Source organism: Podarcis raffonei, chromosome 6 (assembly GCF_027172205.1).
Source record: "Podarcis raffonei isolate rPodRaf1 chromosome 6, rPodRaf1.pri, whole genome shotgun sequence".
NCBI lineage: Eukaryota > Metazoa > Chordata > Lepidosauria > Squamata > Lacertidae > Podarcis > Podarcis raffonei.
Window position 1 is genome coordinate 98,471,944 of NC_070607.1, and position 22,469 is coordinate 98,494,412.

The 22,469-nt window shown below is 49.3% G+C and overlaps 1 protein-coding gene across 1 annotated transcript in view; it reads right to left on the reverse strand.

Annotated features, from left to right (window-relative positions):
• CTNNBL1 (catenin beta like 1) overlaps window positions 1-22,469 on the reverse strand; it is a 98,454-nt gene that overhangs the window by 46,973 nt on the left and 29,012 nt on the right. The window contains exons 2-10 of the mRNA XM_053394748.1: window positions 20,730-20,915; window positions 19,966-20,072; window positions 15,232-15,371; window positions 10,381-10,478; window positions 6,095-6,188; window positions 4,547-4,638; window positions 2,573-2,645; window positions 2,209-2,267; window positions 824-972 (exon numbers count right to left, since the gene is read on the reverse strand). Coding sequence (XP_053250723.1) covers window positions 824-972; window positions 2,209-2,267; window positions 2,573-2,645; window positions 4,547-4,638; window positions 6,095-6,188; window positions 10,381-10,478; window positions 15,232-15,371; window positions 19,966-20,072; window positions 20,730-20,915 — 998 coding nt within the window. The remainder of the gene's footprint in view (window positions 1-823; window positions 973-2,208; window positions 2,268-2,572; window positions 2,646-4,546; window positions 4,639-6,094; window positions 6,189-10,380; window positions 10,479-15,231; window positions 15,372-19,965; window positions 20,073-20,729; window positions 20,916-22,469) is intronic.

The following is a 22,469-nucleotide window of genomic DNA, read 5'->3' on the forward strand; positions in this document are numbered from 1 at the left end:
ACCAGATGCCCCAATGCGAAATGCACAAGTAGGATTGGAGCTCAAAAGCAACTCTCCCTTCCTGCGGCTTCTGGCAGCTGGTATTCAGAAGCATCCAGCGTCCCATCCTGGCTAGTCAGCCTCTCCATCGCCCTCTCCTCCATGCAGCTGTCTAATCCTCTTTTCAAGATATCCTCCTTGTCACAACAGCTCCACCAGCTATCGGTCAGTTTCCAGCACAATGCAAAGTGCTGGTTCTGACCTATAAAGCCCTATATGGCTTAGGTCCAGGCTTTCTGAAGAACCGTAATATTCCGTATGAACCTGCTTGGCTTTGAGATCTTTGGCAGAGGCCCTTCTCTCAGCCCTGCCACCTTCACAGGCACACTTGGTGGGGATGCGGAAGGGGGCCTTCTCGGTGGTGGCTGCTATCAGGAAACTTTGGAACTCCCTGCCTAGAGAAGATAGTCCTTTTGCTGGGAGCTGAAGGCTTTCTTGTTCCAACAGGCTTTGGGGAACTGACTGTTTTTAACAAAAGGCCTGGTCCTTTGCTGTTTTATTGTAATGGTCTGTATATTCTAATAGGGCATACATACACAGGCACATACTGTTAATGTTTAGTTGTTTTTAAATGATTGTTTTCTGCCCACTATGCTTTTATCTGTTTCTGTTTTAGCTGTGAGCAGCCTTCAGTCCCTGGTCAGGGAAAAATAAGGGATCAAAATGAATATAATACTAGTACTAATACCCAACTCCTGGATATATTTGGGGGGGGGGAGGTGGGGAGGAAGGCCTCACTGCCACAAGGGGCCAGGCACCATGTCTCACGTCCGCCAGTTTTCACCTGAGCATGAGGTTCATCAGCTGCAGCCCCTCCCCTTTCAGGAAACGGTCTCGGTTGGAACTCAGCATCAGCGAGGAGCAAAGGGAGTCAAAGAGGTTCTCCATCATCTCCTGCTCTTCTGCCGCACCGGGGTTGTGGCGCTTGAACACCTGCATGGGGAGGAAGCCGGAAGGCTTTACTGTCTGTCTCGTCCCTCCCCGAAAAGCAACATCCCCCAAAAAAACCTCATAAGTATCAGCTGCATGTGTGCACCCCCTAATTACTGACATCCAAGTGCAGTGAGGAAAATAAACTAGGGCAGCACAGGAAGACATAGGCAGGGGACCTGCAAGGTCATATCCAGCTCTCACTGGGAGGTGGGGCTGGTCTGCTCATCGCCAGCACCGCAAGGAGGTTCCTTACAACCTGCATGCAGGAGCTTTTTAAAAAAGGCATTCTGCGCTGACATGGTGGCCGAAACAAGGGATCATGGAGGCTTCCGGGAGCAGCCGTGGGTGGGTGGGTGGCAGTGAGGGTGGTGTAATAGTATCAGACTAGGACCTGGGAGGCCAGGGTTCATATCCCCACCACTCGGCCATAAAGCTCCCTAGATGTGACCTTGGGGGCTACTCACTGCCTCTCTCAGCCTAGCCCGCCTCCCAGGGTCCTTGGGGGGATTAAATGAAGGGGGGGACCATGCGTGCACCACCTTGAACTCTTCGGAGAAAAGGGGATGTGGGTGGCGCTGGGATGTGGGTGGCGCTGTGGTTTAACCCACAGGGTTCTAGGCCTTGCCGATCAGAAGGTCGGCGGTTTGAATCCCCGCGACGGGGTGAGCTCCCGTTGCTCAGTCCCTGCTCCTGCCAACCTAGCAGTTCGAAAGCATGTCAAAGTGCAAGTAGATAAATAGGTACCGCTCCGGCAGGAAGGTAAACGGTGTTTCCGTGCGCTGCTCTGGTTTGCCAGAAGCGGCTTAGTCATTCTGGCCACATGACCTGGAAGCTGTATGCCAGCTCCCTCGGCCAATAAAGCAAGATGAGCGCCGCAAGCCCAGAGTCAGCCATGACTGGACCTAATGGTCAGGGGTCCCTTTACCTTTATAAATGCAATGAAATAAATAAAGCAAGTAACGACAAGGAGCCCCTGGTGACCAAATTCTCCATGAATGCCCCAGGAGGTTGGACTAGACCCCTTCCAACTCTATGGTTCTTTTAAAGTCATCCAAGCTGGCAACAAGCTGCCCCCTCTCAGGATGGCAGACATGCACCTGGAAGCGCATAGATGCTGTGAAGCACCTGCCATTGCCACTGCTGGGAGCTGCTCTCTGCTCCTGCCCTTCCTCCCCAGTTCTAAAAGCCTGGCTCTGGGTCTCCCAATGGCAGGGAAGATGGCAGCGAATTACTCACAGATAACTGCTGAAGCAGCACATCGATTCCATCCAGTTCCCCGAGCAATTCCCTGTTGTCTACAGGAAGAGGGGGGGGGGGAGAGAATGAAGCCAACTGTCAGATTTTACAGCCATCTAACACCGATATATCAGCAAACAAAATCAATATGGCTTGACAGAGTACAGAAGCTGCGGAGAGAAAGAGGAGGGAAGGAGACAGAGAGTGAGCAGAAGGAAGGGGAAGCCAAAGGCAGGAGGGGCGAGGCACCGATGGGGAGGGAGACAGAGAGGGAGAGTGAGCGAGTGCGGAAGCTGTCATGATCTGAAACAAGCCAGAGGCACAGCCCAGCAGAATACCAATCCGCCGAGGTCAGCTCTCTCACCGTCCTTATTCTGGAGGAGGATGGCCAGGACCTCGCTGCAGTAGAGCTTGTTGGCGTCAAAGGGCATCTTTGCCTGTCGGAAGAGTCAGAGCAGAGAAGCCGGTCAGGTGAGAGCGTCAGGAGAGCATCTGCTAGGTCAGGCCCAGCATCCTGCTCTCTCATGGAGGCCAACTGTGAGAAACCAGAGAGCAGGATCCGGGCACGAGAGCACTCAGCCTTCCTGTGGCTTCCAGGAATTTCCTCTGCGAATTTGTCTAATCCTCTTTTAGGGGAGCCAGTGTGGTGTAGTTCAGAGCGGTGGACTCGTAATCTGGGGAACCGGGTTCGCTTCCTTGCTCCTCCCCATGCAGCTGCTGGGTGACCTTGGACTAGTCACACTTCTCTGAAGTCTCTCAGCCCCACTCACCGCACAGAGTGTTTCTTGTGGGGGAGGAAGGGAAAGGAGATTGTTAGCTGCTTTGAGACTCCTGAAGGGGAGTGATAAAGCGGGATATCAAATCCAAACTCCTCCTCTTTTAAATCCTTCCAGGTTGGTGGCCATGGCTGCCTCCTGTGGCGGGGAGTTCCACCGCTTAACTATGGGCTGTGTGAAGGAGGGCTTTCTTTTTTCTGTCCTGAACCTTCCAAAATTCAGCTTCACTGGACGTCCATGAGTTCTTGTGTCATGGGAGAGGGAGGGAAACCTTTCCCAAGCCACTATCTCCACGCCATGCGTGATTTTATCAAAATCTTACCCTCCCTTTCTCCAAGCAGGGAGGAGAACCCTGGGAAGGTCACCAGGTCACTGCCCCACGGACAGGCAAGCTCCCCATTAACGACCCTCCTCTATACTGGGATGTCTCTGTCACCTGGTCATATTTCATCAAGCCCAGCGGAACCCTCCAGTGTGGGAAGTAAGAGGGGAAAGGTGTGGATCCTGCACCGAGGACTGAGAATTTTAAAGGTGGCGAGGCGACGGTGGTGCCTCGAAATGGAGGAGCTGCATTGCTATTTCTAGATGCCCCAGTTTCTAAGACATTGAGTTAGCAGGATAATTACAAAGCAGAGACCAGTTTTATGCTCAAGACAGACTTGCGTAGAATAAAATTAGAATGGGGGGGGGAAGAGAGCAGAAAACGTAAGTTCTGTTATCACCTGCAACCAGCAAATTACAAATTGCTTCTGCTAACAAGTGCATAGGGTCACAGAAGAACATTTATGGGTTTCTGCAGCAGGTGGCATATTCCTTACAGGAGTGCGCAAGGGGACTTGTGGCAGCCAGAGAGCAGGGGAAGATGGAAGGACAATGGCTCTGCTCAAACGATAAACTGGGCCCTTGGGCATCCCTGGTTCAGCCAGCTTATCTGAAAGGAAAGGCATGAAGGACAAGGATAGCGCAGACTGGGGGCACACTGCCTTCATTTGCCTCCTCATCCCAAAAGAAAGCACTTCTTCACACAGCGCAGAGTTAAACTATGGAACTCCTTGCCACTGGAGGCAGGGATGACCACAAACTCAGGTGGCTTTCAAAGAGGATTGGACAAGCTCATTCAATCGGAGAGGGCTGCCGATGGCTCCTAGCCAAGATGGCTCTGCTCTGCCCTCCACAGTTGGAGGCAGCACTGCTTCGGAATACATCTAAGTTCTAGGACCTCTCCGGGTATCGATGTGAAATTGACTGGTCAGTTGGCAGTACCTAAGTCTTTCCCCCCTTTTTAAAGATGGGGACAACATATGCCAGTCTGCAGGGACTCCACCTGTTCTTCAAGAATTCTCAAAGATCTGCAAGCTCCTTTAGTACTCCTGGGTGCAGCTCATCAGGCCCTGGAGATCCGAAGTCATTTAAAGGAGGTGGGAGAAGAGCTGGCAAGGAAACACCTATCTTGGGCCGCAGCTCCCTCCTTGCACCACGGAGGGAGAGCAATAAAAAGGGAGGACAAGAGGTGCTAAAATCAGTGCCTGGCGCATGAATCAGGAGAGGCCTGGGTGACTTGCCTTCAGCCTCTTCAGGAGCCACTGCATGAGGCCCTGCTGGGCAGCGTCTGAGCACATCTCTGGCCGGAACTCTGCCATGTTCTCAATGATCGCTTTGGAAGGAAGGGCGGGGAAGGGACAGGTAAGAAAAAGAAAGATACGGCACGGTTTTATTTCTTTTACAGATATTAAGGCACATGGTGACTCAGTGCTGTCACAGTACATGCAAATTTCTGGCTCATTTAATACTATATAGAAACTTTATTCTCGATTAGGATAGAACTCACAGATGAAGAATGCTTTCGTATTTCATATTACTTGTAAAGGGAATCTTTGTATGACTTAATACTTTACCATTCCTCTTTGGAGTTGCTCTTTATATTTGAACTATTTGCCTCCGGAGCTGGGACACTTTATGATTTAAACTTTTGATTCTTGGTGTGGGGAGGGGTTTCATCTTGTTAAGATTGCACTTTTGGGGCAGTTAATAAATCAACAAAAATTAAAAAGGAAATGAATATCCAGGCTTAAACCAGAATTCATAATTATGAACACACACACACCCTACCCCAAAAAAACCCCCAAACCACCAGCTGCTCTTCTTGAATTGGTAAAAAGCCTTACACAGCAGAGGGTCTTTTGTTTTTGTGGCGTTTTTTTCTCTGTTGACAAACCAACCGGCTCTGACACAAATGCCATTACTTTGGGGTCATTCTTTGCAATGTCACCCAGGAAGAGCGATTCTGTGTCTGGAAAAGGCATTTCTTGGCTGCTGCTTGCTCTGTTTATGGGGAGAAGCAACTTCCTTTTCCAGCATCCAGATAAAGTGAATTCTCTCCATACACACAGAGAGAGATAACCTCAAGTTCCTGCATCCCCTGCCACTCTCCCAGCTGCAAAACTCCATTTTCATCTATCCACATCTACACCTCAATAGCTATTGCACCCAGAAGGAATTTCAGATTCCCAGGCTCCAGCACCAAGTCTTCAGATATTTTCCTTCCCTCTTATCTCCTCTACAGGTATATCTAGTCAGCAAAATATCAACCTTTTTTTAAAACTGAGCGGAAGATGACAGATTCAGAGGGGCTGCTGGCCATTATATTGTGGTGGAGCCGATTTAAGAGATTGCTCCAAGGAAACAGGGCACTTAAGTGGATTGTCATCTGATTCCAGCACCCGGCTGCGAGGGAAACATCAGTATGAATGAAAGCAGGGTAGTCGCAGATACACCTCAACTCATTATTTCCACTCAATAATGGATGGCTGGAGGTATGTCCCTACATTCCTAAAGTGATGTGGAAGCCCTCGCTATGGAACAAGGTGAGCGATGGAGTTATTAGTCAGCTGATTGCCTTCAAATATACTGCTAAGAGATAGCACAGCTGACATTTTAAAGGCCTGGCTGCACTCTAAGGCCTGATCCAAGACCCCTACACCAGCAGGTACATCTGCTCTCAAATGAGATCCACCACGTGGAGCTCTATGAACAGTATAAAACAGTGACACACATCTGTGTCCTTGCAGACTGGGTCCATGATGAGAGGTTGTCCTTCAAGTCCTCCTTACCCAGAGTGTTATGGACACCATCTGCCTCCTCCTTGACACTTTCATCCAAGCGCTCCAGATTCTGGACCAGCAAGGCGACCACCTGCCCATCAACCTGAGCCACAAAAGAGGGAGACATAAAGGTTAGGAGAGGGGTTCCTAGGGGAGTGGGGGTGGCAGAAATCAGTGCAAAGCAGAGGAGTTGGTGGAAAATCAGAAGTCAAAACATAATAATAATTATAACAACAACCAACACTGCAGTGAGATGCACTCTGATAAAGGAACAAGCTGGCTCTCAAAGCTCCCCCCCTTAAACTCCACTGCAGTGTTTCCCCCGTAATTAATTGGACAACTTTCCTACGTCAGACACAACCGAAAAACACCTGAAGAATGTGGACCTTGTCACAAGTCTGCTATTCCCTAAATCACGCCTTGATTGACTTATAATCTCCCCGAATTCCAAAGTGCCAAGCGGAACAACCCAACTGGGCATCAGCTGCCTGTCAGCTTTGAAAGCAATTGCCAGTTGCGGATGGAGCAGGATTCCAGTCCTGCTCGCCTGCTGAGGGCAGAATCTGAGGGCCAGCAATTACGCATAATGAAAGCCTTAGGGAAGAAATGCCGCCTTTTCCAAAGGGGGAGGGAGGGGGAACACACACCAAGCAATCACTCCCTGCCTTTTATGATGTAGCCTACACAACGAATGCAGCTGAAGGCAACTTTATCTGATTAAAATTATCTTTGGACACGAACAACATTCACTCTGAGCACAATTTAGCAAGCCAAGACATCTGCTATTATGCTGCAACCGATTTCACTGAGCTGGTTCTCATTGTTTATTTCTATTATTTACTGAATTTAATTCTTACATTCTTACATTTAATTACATTAATTCTTACATTTAATTCTTACATTCGTAAGAAGAGCCGGCTGGGGTAGACCAAAGGGGCCCCATCTACCAAGCATCCTGCTCTCACAGGGGCCGACCAGATGCCCCAGTGGGAAGCCCACAAGCAGGATTCAAGCACAAGAGCCCTCTCCCCTCCTGCAGTTCCAACAACTGGTACTGAGAAGCTCTGCTGCCTCCAACTGTGGAGGAATAGCAGAGCCACTGTGGCTAGGAGCCATTGACAGGCCTGCGGGCAAACATTAGGGTGGGAAAACCTAAACACAATGTGTTTAGGCTCTGCAAGGACGATCCATAGGACCCTGAGTTCTTGGGTGGGTAGGAGTCCACAGGATGGACCTGAAGCAAGGAGAGTCAGTAATGGTGTGGGGGTTCATGTCGGACTAAGACCTGGGAGACTGTCATGGCCTGGTCTACGGGTGATCTAAGTCCCGGCTGAGGACGTTGGGACCGGGGGCAAGATGGCGGGGTGGACGCAGGAACAAGAGTCCAGAAGCCAGGGGTCCGAGGGTCAGAGAGCTGGGAGTCAGGAAGCCAAGGGTCCGAGGATCAAGAAGCAGGGAGTCAAGAATCCACGGTCCAAAGATCAGGAAGCAAGAAGCCAAACGCAGCAAGGCAGGAAGCGTGTTACTGTGGCAAAGAGCCAAAGGGAAATGCGGACCTTCTATCCCTTCCCAGCTCTTGCCACCAGGTGCAGCGAGTTACCAAGCAGCCTCACCTGTGCGGCCGTGCCTTGCCTCTCCAGAACAAACTTAGGAAGGCCCCAGTCCTGCAAAGCCCTACTGGTCCCAGGGCCTGGCTCCTGCACGCACTCCTGACAGAGACCAGGGTTCAAATCCCCACTCATCCATGAAGCTCCCTGGGTGTGCCTTAGGCCCAGTCGCTGCCTCTCAGTCTAACCTACCTCACAGGGTTGTTGTGGGGATTAAATGAAGGGTGGGAGAACCATGTCCACCCCCTTGAGCTCCTTGGAGGAAAAGGTGGGGTATAAATGCAAAAAATAAACACAGTAAGTCATACGTTTCCTTGATGCTCCATCCTGAAGGTTTGCTGGCACAAGAATCATTCAAGAAAGCATCCCCTGGAAACTAACCATGTGGACAGAGCTGAGCATGACCAACTCCTGCCCTTCCAGCAGATCTGACTAGATGGTCCGTTAAGATACCCTATCCAGTTCCACGGACCACAGCACCCTCACAATTTGATGTCAGAAAACCACAACACTCGTGGGGTGCGAAATCATGTTAGCGGGCAATCCAGTGACCTTGGCTCGAATGTCCAGAAAGTAATTATTCCCGCAAAATAAAGGGGAGTCATTCAGAAGTCAACCGTGACCCATTTCGCTCAAGGTAGACAATAAAGCACTCTCGAAACCTGGCTATTGTCAGAAGGGTTGGAAGAAAGGAGCAGGCACAAAAGGAGCTTTTGTCCAGGGTTTATTGCTTCTCTGCGCAACAGATTCAGAACACAGCCTCGGCACCTACTTCTGGTCTCCCCCCCCTACCCCCACCCAGCCTCGCCATCTCATTCATTCGGCCGGCTCTTGTAACGAAGAGCCGGTAATTAAAAAAGCTCAGAGGCCAGCCAGAAGAACTCATTTGGGGCAACGGTAATTAACCTCTGGAAGGTAACATCACAAACGGAGAGGCAGGAGAGATTGCGGGGGAGAAGGCTGCAGCCGCTGCTCTGCTCCTCCAAACTGACAGCTCCCTGCCCTCTCCACCCCCGCAGAGCAGCCAAAAGGCCGCAGAGCAGCCCAGGTGTTTCACTAGCGCAGCAACCCCTTCCCCTCAAAACGGAGGGTGGAAAGGCTCACATTGAGATGTTCGCACTAGCGCTGACAGCTGGCCTGGCGTCCCTTCCAGCACAGCCCCATAGAGCCCACTCAGCTCGGCAGTTCTGGCCAGCTAAAACTCAAGAATTCTCCCCAGGAAAAGCACCTGGGAAAGGCGAGCTTCTGATTAGGGCATGGATGCATTTCCCGCAGTGAAGGAGGAGCGCCCTTCAACTATGTCAGCCGCTTTGCCTATCATCGCTTGCTGCGAAACGAGAGGGGCTGGAAGAGAGAGGTGGAGTGGGAGCTCAGCAGGGAAGAAATGGAAGTTTAGGAGGAAGAAGGGAACATCAGAAGCGCCTTCTGGATGAGGCCAATGGACCACCTAGCCCAGCATCCTGTTCTCACAGGGGCCAGCCAGATGCCCCAAAGGGAAACCCACAAGCAGGAACTGAGCACAAGAGCAGCCCTCTCCCTTCCTGTGGTTTCCAGTAAGTGGTATTCAGAAGCATGGCTCTCTCTAACCATGGATATTCTCTCCTCTCATTCATATTCCTATTTAGTCCTTTCTGTCCCTGGATTTCCCATGGAGAAACCATTTTTCAAAAGGGGAATTGTATCCATGGCTGCTAGACACAATGGTTGAGCTTCTCCACCCGCTGTTCAGAGCGTATTCAGACGCTGTGCTCCCTTCCAGGTTGCTTGGGACCATGAGTGAGGAGAGAGGTGTTGTACTCAGGGCCCACCAGGTCCAGCTGTCGGCTGTGAGAACAGGGTGCTGGACTAGGTGGGTTCTTGGACTACTGCAATGTGCTCTACGTGGGGCTACCTTTGAAGGTGACCCAGAAACTACAACTAATCCAGAGTGCAGCAGCTAGACTGGTGACTGGGAGCGGCCGCCGAGATCATATAACACAAGTCCTGAAAGCCCTACATTGCCTCCCAGTACATTTCCAAGCACAATTCAAAGTGTTGGTGCTGACCTTTAAAGCCCTAAACAGCCTCGGCCCAGTATACCTGAAGGAGCATCTCCACCCCCATCGTTCTGCCCGGACACTGAGGTCCAGCGCCGAGGGCCTTCTGGCGGTTCCCTCCCTGTGAGAAGCCAAGTTACAGGGAACCAGGCAGAGGGCCTTCTCGGTGGTGGCCCCCGGCCTGTGGAACGCCCTCCCACCAGATGTCAAAGAGAAGAATAACTACCAGACTTTTAGAAGACATCTGAAGGCAGCCCTGTTTAGGGAAGCTTTTAATGTTTGATTTATTACGGTATTTTAATATTTTGTTGGAAACCGCCCAGAGTGGCTGAGAAAGCCCAGCCAGATGGGCGGGGTATAAATTATTATTATTATTATTATTATTATTATTATTATTATTAGCCTCACCCTGCGAGGTTTTTTGCATGCTCTCACGAGAACAGCAAATGGCAATGCACACCGGCCCTGACCCTCTTCTTTCAAGCTGAGTGCTTGCCTTTGAAATCACTGTTCATCTCTCAATCGTCACAACCTCCGTCAAACAGATGATTGTGCATGGCCACCGTAAGAAAATCCTGGCTTGGTGTTACAAGAGCCAACCACAGAGGGCTCTCACCCAGGCAGGTGGGTCTGGCCAGAAGGGGCTACTTACCAGTGCGTCTATGAGGACCTCAGCTCCTTCCTCACTTTCATGAAGGGTGTCAATGTCTGTAAGCTCCTGCAGAAGATCCACCACAGCTATAGACACATGTACAGAACGTTAAGGAACGCCAGGTTTTCCAAGTAGGCAAGGCTGCTTGCAGCAGCAATGAAGACACCCCTTTTCCGCTGTGTGCACACACACACACTGCAACAACAACAGGATCCCTTGCAAAATGAGATTCCAGTATTTAAGTTAATCAGTAACCTATGTGGCAATTGCTTTATTTGGTATGTTTTGACATGCTTTTTATTCATTGCCTATGACTGCTTTTGTTATATTTTTGTAATTAGGCAAATCTTTTCATGTTGTAAGCTGCCTCGAACAGAGTTTCAATGATGGAAAAGCGGCATACAAATCAAAGGTTCTGGCGATGATGAAAGAAGTGATGTCAAGGGTGACACCTGGCTAGGAAGTGGTGCTGGGGAGCCTGGGAGTGCCAGGTGCTGCCTGCAGTAATTGCATCTGAAAGTGATCATTAGCCAATTTAGATTTATCTTTTTTGTTGTGGCTTGGAAGCAGTAGCTAGAGTTTATCTGCAATCCCACCTGGCCCTCTAATTTCTTTGACTCCCCCTTTTCTCAGGAGACAGCCCAGAGTCTCTGCAAGGCCCATGACATCTATGGCTCTACCCCAACCACTTGGCTGCTCCTGGGGGTACGACCTGCCCTAGACTTGATAGCCCCACTTATCTTCAACACCTGTCCATGGAGCAGCAGGGGACCGAGGTACCAGGACCCATGTTTGAATTAGCTGACAGCAAGCTAGACCATTTGGGTATGGCTGCAGGGCATGTCACACAGGCAGAGTAGAATCACAGAATTTAGTATGGACAGCAGCCCTAATTTTATTGACAAGGAAGGGAGGTGATCTGACAGCCAAGGCATCCTGCAAAATTCACAGCTTCTGGGGTCAGCCCATTCCTGTTTCCCTGTTTTTTGCTATCTTACTTGGGAATAATTTCAAAGACTTTGTGGGCAGGTCCACAGAAAACAGCGCCCTGCAAAAATCCAATCTGTGGATGTCATGCTGCCACTGCGAACTTGAAAGCAAACAGACTCCTAATGAGGCTGCCATGCTCAACTGGGCCAGGATGCTGCTGCCCACGAAAACTTCTGGTTTCCAAACTTCTGGTTTCTTGTTCCCAAACCTGTAACTCAGGACTTATGTAACAGATAGATCCTTTAAACCGCAGTGCAGCTCCGTCAGAAACATGCCCGCTCGTTAGGCCTTCTTGACTATTCTCCGATATGCGATGATCAATCCTGACCTATTCTCTGCACATCACAAAAGGCAGGCCACATTTTGAGGTGTCCTACATAGAGGCCTCCTTAAGTAACTTCCTAGGGCAGCAGAGAAAGCTCACAGCCTTCATCTCATGCTCCTCCTTTCCCTCCTTCTGGAATGCATAGTTGGACTCCAAGGCCAGGCTCCCCAACATAGCGCAGCACCAGAGTTGTTGCTTCTCCACAGAAGATTGAAGCTGCTTGCAGCAGGAAAAAAAAGGCCCTGCTGAATGTCGAGCCCACAAAGCCTACTTCATAAATGTTGAATATTTTCTCTGGCCCACCAGGAAAGAGGAGTTGTAGCTGTTATTCATTAGATATGTTGTTGTTGGTCCTCTACAATGGGGTCCCAGAGAGGGCTACAACTATTTAAAAGTACAGTGTAAATCAGTTAAATCAATTAGGTGTCAGAAGCAAATCTGTGAGGAGAGGGCTCCACAGTTCAGAGAACACCCTGGCTGTGCTTTCTGGGTCAGGGGGAGGTAGAAACTCCAAGACAAAAGATGTGATAGAAATGCAATAAACAAATAAAATATATTATATGCTGGAGTGATGGCTCCACCAGCAGCCTCCCAGCCCACTCAAAGGTCCCACTGGGATCACCAGGAGGCTTCTATCAATCAAATCAACAGCATACCAAACAGGCAAGCTGTGGGCTCGTTTGTGTATCCTGAAACTTGCTCCATCATGTAACGAACTCTCTTCCACTCTTGCACACCTCCCTCACTTTTGTTAAGACAAGCATCTGAAAGCTGGCTTTCTAGTGAATGGGGGCAAGTACAATGGGAGAAGGGATATTTAGCTTGCAGTCCTTATCTGGGTGGATCAGAGAGTGCGGCTTAGTGTCAAGATTTATCAGGGTGGGGGCTTAACTTATCATTGTAAACTGCGGCCCTTGAGGGATGCAGCAGGATAAATATCTTTGTGCACAGCTCTGCAGGTAGGGAATCAAGAAGATGCTGAAGTCCCTGTGCCGTTAATTCATCTTGGAAAGGCCAAAGGGGGAGAAAAGGAGGGGATAAGGAAAGCAGGATTTGTCTCTGTCAGCTATGCCCTCAAGCCTCAGCTTGGCTACACACACACACACACACACACAGAGAGAGAGAGAGAGAGAGAGAGAGAGAGAGAGAGAGAGAGTGCTCTCTTCTGCGTTCCAGTTGCCATCGCTGCAAAATAAAATTTCAAGTTCACACAAGGCCTGTTTCAAGTCTGCAATCCCTCTCCATTAAGAGGCAGCTTTTTCAGAATCAACTTGCTGCAGATGTTGCCAGCTGGGCTGAAGAGGTCTGGAGAAGGAAGCAGCTTCTCTTCCCAGGAGGCTCTCAGCCTTTGCTAATTTAAGCCACCACCTGAGCATTACCGCTTCCTCGCATCCTTGGCTCTGGTTCAGCAGAGGAGCTGCCTTGTCCACAAATTAATTTTATCGCTGGGGATTTTATCCACCTCGCCTCTCCGTCCTCCTCCTGCCAAAGCACCAACCTTAAATCAAGTGTGAAGAGCCAGCTCAGTTTAGCACTCCTTTCGGGGGGGGGCGGGGGGAGCCTTCAAAACATCTCTCTGGTCTCACTTTACACAAAGCCGCATTTGCCCAGGTACTTCACTTCAAATGATCCTTGCATTCTCACTTCTGCTAAAACGCAGTGTTTCAAGTCTGAGGATTCGGTTTGCTCTCTACTGCTTTGCCTTCCAGCATTTCAGAGGAGCTCCAGCAGCTCTTGGCAACTGCGCCTTCCCCAGGGGGGCTGCAGGTCACCAGCTGAGCCTCTGCCCCCAATCTAAATGACAGATACAGGATGACCCCGCTTTGCTCAATGCAGGGCTGAGCGATGGATATTCTGACAAGTCGTCAGCAGTGGCCGTCACTCCCAGGCATTAGCTTCTCAGGGCTGGAGAGACACAACACTCTGCATTCCTTCCTCTTAAAGGTCACTGCAAGCAAGACCACTAAGCCCCAGCCAAACCCCCCACTGTTTGTGTTTTTCCCCGAGAATGACAAATCCATGCTGACCTTTGGGTACAAAATGCCACTCTCAAGCTGCCCGCAAACCTCGTCTCCAGCCAAAGCTTTGCACTGCCACGAACTAAGGTGACAGAGATGGCCAGACACAGCAGGCGCTTCCTGCTTTGCTGCACTCACTGGGCTTTAATACTCATTCATTGTTCTGGTAACCTGCTCTTCCTGCAACTGCAGCACAGGGTGGCTAACGTAAATTGAATCAAGTGAAGCAGCACAACAGTAAGACACAATTAAAACCACAAACCCACAAGTCTTAACAGAGTGCAGCTGACACAATTATCTCCAGCACCACCAAAAAAGCATTTTTCTCCAAACCGTATATCTGGACAAATAAAGATGTATTTAGCCTTTATCTACAGGTTTCTCCTGCAGGGTTGTTTGATGTTATTGTTAAGCAAACGGGGGGGGAGTTCTGTGAGCACAGGCACCACCACCAAAAATGCCCTGTCTCCTGTGACTGGCCCACTCACCACTCCAGCCAGCGGGACCAAAGACAATTGACTTCGCAATTTTTCCACTCCAGACCAGGGAGAAGATGAGCAGCGGGGTTTGATCTGCAGAACGTTGTTCTCTGCAGAGGCGAGCAAGCAGCAAAAAGCCTAATACAGAATCCCGCTAAACCCAGGAGCAAAGAGTTTGTCTTGCTCTGAATGCCAGGTGAGAAACAGTCACAGGTTGGAGAGCTTCAGCTCACGGGAAAAGCTCTCCACAAAAACCACGTACATTTTCATGGAGGAATCTGGCCTGCACCTTTTGGACACACACTGCCCAACTTGCGATTAAACATTCCCACTGCAACAGGGTCATCCTTAAATGACTCAGAACTTTGGAAAATCCTTATAAACAAGTCGTGTGTGTGTGTGTGTGTGTGTGTGTGTGTGTGTGTGTGTGTTTAGCCTGCCTGCTCATTTGCAGTCCTTTTGCCATGGCACTTCTGTGCCTAGCAGACCAAGCTCTAAGACAGTCATAGTTTCATTTGGTGTGGGATGTGGGGGGAAAGGGGGTAGTACTTCTGATGAAGAACATGCTGTGCTCCTTCTGGGGTCCTTTGTCCACCTTTGGTCCCCCATCCTGCACTCAACTCTCACCTGTGGCTCCTAGCAGCTGTCAGCATGTGTCTGCACCTTCTGAGAAACACTGCGCTCTCTGCAGCCTTGAATTACTATTCCCAGTCTCTCCTGCTCCCAAGACGTGGTCTGCTTTTTCTTCTTCTGCTTTTCCCGGACTGGGTTCCTCCCCTGCCAAGACTGACCTCTGCAACATCAATCCTATCAGCACAGCTCACGCCCCCTCTAGCCCAAGGTCCCCCCGCTGGCTTTGAAGCCGAGTGACAATGCCACAGCATGCTGCTCTAAGCATGCATGCCTGGCTTCAGACTCTCACGAGAATCCCAATTGCGCTGTGAGTGGTAATACACAGAAAGGGGCAGCAGCAGGAAACCAGAACTGCAGAGAGGGGCACTGACAGCAGAGCCTGGCTCATCCACCCCAGAAAGGATATCTGTGTTGTCGTGGCCAAGCAACCCGAGGAGGGAGTGGACAGCGTTGAGCTCCACCAGCAGGTGGTACAGGTCCGGCATGGTCGCGATGACGTGCATCTCCTGGATGATGTCGTTGAGATCCAGCTCGGACTCCATGAACCTGCAGGAGGAAGCAGGGCAAAGTTCAGCAGGGCCAGCAAAGGTCCATGGCCCACCGGCCAGCTAAGTGCCCCCTGGGGCAGATATGGCTGCTGTCATCTCACTGGCCATAGGAAACCCCGAAGCAGGAAGGGGATGAGGGAAGGCCGAACTGTTGTGTGTCTAGTCCAGCATCCTTTGATGCACTTCTTCCCCTAAGGCTTAATAATAATAATAATAATAATAATAATAATAATAATAATAATAATTTATCATGTATACCCCGCCCATCTGGCTGGGCTTCCCCAGCCACTCTGGGCGGCTTCCAAAAGAATATTAAAATACTGTGATACATCAAACATTAAAAGCTTCCCTAAACATGCTTAATAAATAGGCAGAATTCTGCAGCCCTGGACTAGCCAATGTGGGACAAATTCCCTTTGGGGGCTCATGTACAGAGATGCACACCAAGTTCCCAACTGCTCAGACTTTCTTCAGGAATGCATTACAGGGCAGAATCCAAAGAGAGCTCTCATTAGAATGCAAACTATATAGGCAAGATGTGTGTCCCTTGGCTGTTTCATCTTCTCCTCAAACACCTTCTGCCAGGCCCATTGCCCCATCGCTCAGCCAAGCACAATTCTTAGAAACACTCACTCAACCCGGTGTTTTTATTACTGTACATATCAGAACCCTCCTTGTACCTTATTTGGAACTGTTTTTTCACTCTAGCATTTAGCTGTTAGGTTACTCCTTAACTGGCTCTTACTGGTTTTGTGGTCAGACCATACTCTTGCACATTAGAACTTGGCCTCATTGATAATGGGTTTTGCTGGTGCTTTTCTCCTCCATGTTCTTCCGAAGCTTCTTGGCTTTCCTTATCTCCCTCTCAACCTTCACCCATTTTCCTGACCCTTGCCTTCCCTCATTTCTCTAGACCTAACCCTGCTCAGACTTACATTCTAGACTGTAAGCAGCTGAATGCTGCTGTCACCGAGACAGTGACAAGTGGAGCCAGATGTATGTCCGGTGCCCACACTGCCACCATCTCGCCTGCAGGAGTTCCCTTCCTATCAAGGCCAAAGACACTCCCCAAATCCCAAACTCAGCAGATCCTATTTATGCAGAGCCTGGAAACCTCCCCCCACTCCACCCCCATCCACCCACACAGCCACCAGACTACCTTGTGGGCTCTTCTGTGTTCCAGCAATCCCCAAAATTTAATTTATAACTCTGTCATTTAGAAGAGAAAGCATGCAAGAAGGATCCAGGCATTTTGTGAAATTGAAAGCTACAGGACTGTGGCGAAGACCTGATCAGCCAAAACTGCGCACATCAGCATAACTGCCCATATCAGGGCACCAAGTGCCAAGGCGCTGAATAGAGAACGCTGCTGCTGCTGCTGCTGACGACTGATCAGTAAGTTACATGCAGTGCACGTTCTATTAACTTCAATTGGAAAGTAAAGGAGGCAGGGCGCAGAACTTCTCAAAGGCCATTTCAATATTGCAAAAAGCAAAGCAGAGTTTGGAGGAAGATTTTGCTGGGTTTTCATTTTGCCAGGACCCAGAAAAAACGTTATGTTGTTCTTTCACAAGATTGCATACTTAGAGCTGTAAAAACACCCACCGAAAATGATGGCACATATTCAGCTCATCCTGGGCATTCCTAAGAGAGTGGCTTCAGATGTAAATTAATTATACAAATTCCAAATGCATCCAGTTTATACCATGGGGTTGCGAACTGGAAATCCGAACAGCTCAGCCCAGCTCTTTTGTGTGGATGCCGGCAGGTCCAACGCTTTGGGCTATTATGATATTGATCCGCAGGAGATGTTTGTGCACAAACAAGAGGAAGGACCCTCCTCTCACTGCATGTCTTCAGAACTGCCTTCTACCACAAACAGGACTGCGAAGCCCAAGCCTGCTATTTTGGGGACACTGACTGCCTTGGAGAGCGTCCAGTTAAAATGTGATTATTTTTCCATGCAGTATTTTAACAACATTTTTTTAAAAAACACCATCCATCTTCCCCGTGTGCTTTGGTGCCATTATACTTGCCAAACAAGAAGTCCTGTTTGAAATTCATAAAGTAAGGCTTGCAAACACACCTCTGGCAGAGACTAAATTTGAACCAGATACAATATTGTGATTCTGCCCACAGAGCAAAGGGGGGTTTCGTTTTGTTTTTCCACACTGCCTTTAACTCGCCCACTGGGACCCTATCAATTCCGTCCAAGGCGTTCTGCTAAGCAGCTTTTTCTCCACACTTGAAGGAAACTCTGCCCTCCAGAAAGGCTCAGGGTGCCCTGGGGGATCCGGCATGGATCGACTGCTTGCAATTCACCAGCTGGGAGGAACAGCCGAAGCAGGGAGCTGCAGCTCAGCTTCAGCACACCCGCCTGATGCTCTCAGGGGACACAAACACGGCCTGATGGGCCGCGAGAGATCTGGATTCTCACTGGGCTCTGGAACTCAGAAAGAGCAAGTGCCAGCAGAGGCTAAGCAGGGTAGCAGACGGCCAAGATAACCGGCAGGGCTGATGAACGGTGACAGCAGCTGCGGGAAGGAAGAGCTAGAAATGCAAGAGCCCCAAAGAAGGGGAAACGGTTCCTGGTCCGTAAGAAACTGCCACTCAAACAGGTCTGCAGCAGAGTGGCAAAACCCATTCCTGCCACTGAATGGAGAGCTGCTCCTCCTCCCTTCCTCCCTCCCTGGGTGCAGCGTCCAATGGTTTTCATGAACCAACAGTCAGCTGCAGCTGGAAGTGCCATTCAGGCAAGCTGGCAAGTCCTGAGTACATTCTAAAAAAATGAGGGGAACCTGGTGCAGGTGAGAAGGCAGGCCTGCACCTGGCAGACAACAAAAGTCACCCTAGGCTGAGCTTACGGGGAGTGTAGCAGGCTTGTCAGAGGCTAGAGTGGAGATGCGGGGTGCAAAAAGACATGGACCCTGGAGCACAGGAGATGCTGGGGCACCTAAGGGGCAAGAGACCAAGCTGCAAATCAGGAAATCCCGGATTCAAATCTCACCTCTCACCTGGAGTACTGTGTCCAGTTCTGGGCACCACAGTTCAAGAAGGACACTGACAAACTGGAACGTGTCCAGAGGAGGGCAACCAAAATGGTCAAAGGCCTGGAAACAATGCCTTATGAGGAACGGCTAAGGGAGCTGGGCATGTTTAGCCTGGAGAAGTGGAGGTTAAGGGGTGATATGATAGCCATGTTCAAATATATAAAAGGATGTCACATAGAGGAGGGAGGAAGGTTGTTTTCTGCTGCTCCAGAGAAGCGGACACGGAGCAATGGATCCAAACTACAAGAAAGAAGATTCCACCTAAACATTAGGAAGAACTTCCTGACAGTAAGAGCTGTTCGACAGTGGAATTTGCTGCCAAGGAGTGTGGTGGAGTCTCCTTCTTTGGAGGTCTTTAAGCAGAGGCTTGACAACCATATGTCAGGAGTGCTCTGATGGTGTTTCCTGCTTGGCAGGGGGTTGGACTCGATGGCCCTTGTGGTCTATTCCAACTCTATGATTCTATGATTCTATGTCACTAGGTAGGTGGCCTTGGGGAAACAGCTCTTGCAGCCTCAGTTTCCCCATCTGTAATATGGGGGTGATAATAATTGACTTGCCATTTAAGGTTGTTTTAGGATTACAAGAAGATATTGAGTAGGCAGAGATCTTTGAACACTCAGAAACACTACATAAATTCTTTAAAGGGGAAATAAAAGAATAATTGACTGAGAGGAGGTGGACAGAGAGAAAACTGAGCTGTAAGCAAGCATGAGCTCAAAAGCGTTCAAGGAGGAAGAAGGAGCAAGCTGGTTTTCGGTACCCAATCCACTGGATTCAAATTACATACAGGAAAGGAGATTCCGACTAAACCTTAGGAAGAAATTCCTGATGGTAAGAGCTGTTCCAACAGTGGAATGGACTCCCTGGGAGGGTGGTGGGCTCTCCTTCCTTGGAGGTTTTTAAGCAGAGGTTGTACAGCCATCTGTCTAACTACCAATACTTCAAAATGAAGCCATAGTGTTTTGCCCCGATGCTCAGCCGGTTTCTGTACTAGCTCATGCCACTTTCTGCCTTATATAGCTTTCTTAAATGCTACTTGAGCTTCAGTGAAGCCCCTCCTGCTACTTTCAAACGCTGTTCCTGAGCTATATCTGGCATGATGAGAATGTAAAGCAAAGCACATCCCTCTGGTCAGGTCTGTTTTCTTGACACCAAGCGACAGAAGGGCAGAGCCTCGCTGTACAGATTTGCACTGAATAACAGCTTGCCAGATCATGTGCAAGAACAGAAGCTGACCTATCGAATTCACAAGCCACTGGATCCGCGAGAAATTGCTGAGAGCTTTGTTTCTGAACCAGGGAGCCGCCTGACTTTGAAGGCTTATTTCCAAAGTATAAAGAGGTCTCAGTTAAAAGCCTGTGAGTGCCCAGCTCTCATTCTGCAAAATAGGTTTCTCTGCATTAAAAAGCAACGAAGATTTATCCACCAGCTGAAGTCTCTCTTGGCCAGACCTTTTGTTAACAGGGAACTCGAGTTAGTAACCTGAGTATGTTGGACGAAGCAAAAAAAAAAAAGAAGCCAAATCATTACAAGACTTACTTCTCTGGGTTATCAGGGAACTTGATCCGGAGTTCCTGGTTCTTGTAAGACCTCTTCTCAAAAGTGAGGATCATCTTCTTCACGGAGCTTTCATCCAGAGGTTCCTCCTGGCCAAACACACAAATTAACTCATCGTACGAGACTGCATGATTTCCTCGGCTCTCACAATCCAACAGCTGTGAATTGGTTCTAAGTTGTGCAGTCTCCCCACCTGCCCACCTCCCTTTACAACCCTTACACAGAAGCAAGCTTGCTAAATGTCTCTCCTCAACCCCCAAGCCTCGTTCTGTCCCCCGCCAAATCTTCCAACAGAAAGGGCAGTCCTCCATGAGTGTTTGGATCACCCACAAATAGAGTGGGGTCAGCTCCCAAGCCCATGGAATATCTTGCTCCTGCTGCAGGGGTGGTGGGGGGGAGAAGAGGAGAGGAAGAAATACACTTGTGGGTCCAGATGGAAGGGGTGCAACTCAAATCTTATCTCCTCCACATATGCACAAAACGCTGTTCAACCAAAGAGGAAATTCAGCATCTGCGAAAAAAGTGGGTATTTACTAAGCTGAAAGCTGAAGGGCACAAATTCCTGCATTGGGGTTCCTTCCAACTCTACAGTTCTATGATTCTACAAAATGATCCCGTCCAGCTTCCATGGAAATTCATGCCATGCTGCTGCAGACCACAAGCCATTGTACACTGAATTCATGTGCCTTTGCTTTCCAGAGAAAGAGAGGCAGAGGGGCAGCACAGCCTCCTCGTGAGAAAAGTACCTCTTCCTCTTCCTCCTCGCCCTTCTCAATGATATGAAGGACCTTCTTCCTCTCGTCCTCCGTCTCCTCCGTCACAGGTGCCTCCTCTTCCCGGTGACGGCCACGCTCCCGCGCACCGCCCTGCTTGTGCCGCACTTTGAGATCATCTTCCTCATCTTCACGAGGCCGTTTTGTCCCTCTGTTCGGCTGGGGACAGGGAAAAAATATATATAATGATCCAAGAGAACCCACTTCCATCCCTTTCCCTCACACAGGCAAAAATAATAATAACAAATGGTTATTTCTTTTAAGGGTTCCTCTTGACACATTGGCACGCTTTGTAAAGTCCAGATACATACAAGAGTTCCTCCCTCTAGTAAGCAGGCACCCAGATTTCTTAATGTTTACTTCACGTTTAAATGTATTTATATATTGCTGCAATGTCATCACAATCCATTTTATAAATGTATGTGAACATTTGTAGCAGTCATTTAAAAAGTAACCGACAAAAGCACCAGCTGCAGCTCCAATCTTACCATACAGGTAGAATTGCTGGGATTGGGGAATCAAGTGGAACTGAGACAGAAAGCTCTCCCCCCACTTGTTCAGAATCTTCCATCAGGATGTAGGGCAAGTCGAGTTGCCTGGGCAATCCAGCTACAAAGTTGAAGGCTGCTGAACAGGCCAGAGACCATGTTTGGACCTCCTGGCTCGTTGTGCCCAGAGACTCTTGGGTTGGGGTTTCCTTCAGGGGTTTTTGGCTGGGGTCAAGATTTAATTTTGGAGGTGCTTCCCTTTTGCTGCTATTGGTACTGATTTCTTGCATCTCTATTGTTAGGCCTTAACATGACATATGGAGATTGTGTCTTTTCACTGAGCACTTATTGAGACAATTTATTTACTGCTTATGATTACTTTCGTTGTATTTTTGTAATTATGTATTTTTTTTACGTTGAGTGTGGTTTAACTATGGAAAGGCAGTGCACAAACAAACAAGGATGATGATGATGAAATGCTGATCCCACTCTCTCCTCCACTCTCACATGAGCTGCCCTTGCACTAACCGTGGGTAGGCAACCTAAGGCCTGGGGGCAGGATCTGGCCCAATTGCCTTCTAAATCTGGCCAATGGATGGTCCGGAAATCAGCGTGTTTTTACATGAGTAGAATGTGTCCTTTTATCCAAAATGCATCTCTGGGTTATTTGTGGGGCACAGGAATTCGTTAATATATTTTTTCTCTCCAAAATATAGTCCGGCCCCCCACAAGGTCTGAGGGACAATGGACCGGCCCCGTGTTGAAAAAGTCTGCTGACCCCTGCACTAGACCCTTTAAGTGGGAGGGATTGGCATGAAGCGGAGCAGCTGCAGGGGGGAAAACACCCCACATTCAGTCCCAGAAACCACAGCTGTTTGGGAGTGCTGTGGGGAAGCACTGTTTGCAACCCAGCACTGCCTTCATGATTATAGACGCTCTTGGCCCACAAGGAAAACAGACGCGGTTCAGTTTACGGTGCCCAAAAAGGAGGTGTGCCAAGACTGGAGGCGCACATTAGTCTAGCGTTACAAAGCAAACCTGGCATTTGCCTTGGAATGAGGAAAAGAGGGGAAGGGTCCAGCTGGAGAGCAAAAGGTCTTGTGGGAGGGAGGAGGGGCTTAGCAGCAAAAATAGGAAGGTGTCGGAAAGGTCAAGCAAGCACCTCCTGCTGCCAGTTAAATGCCCCTCTTTCCCTGCATGCACTTTACTTGGGCAAACAGAAGTC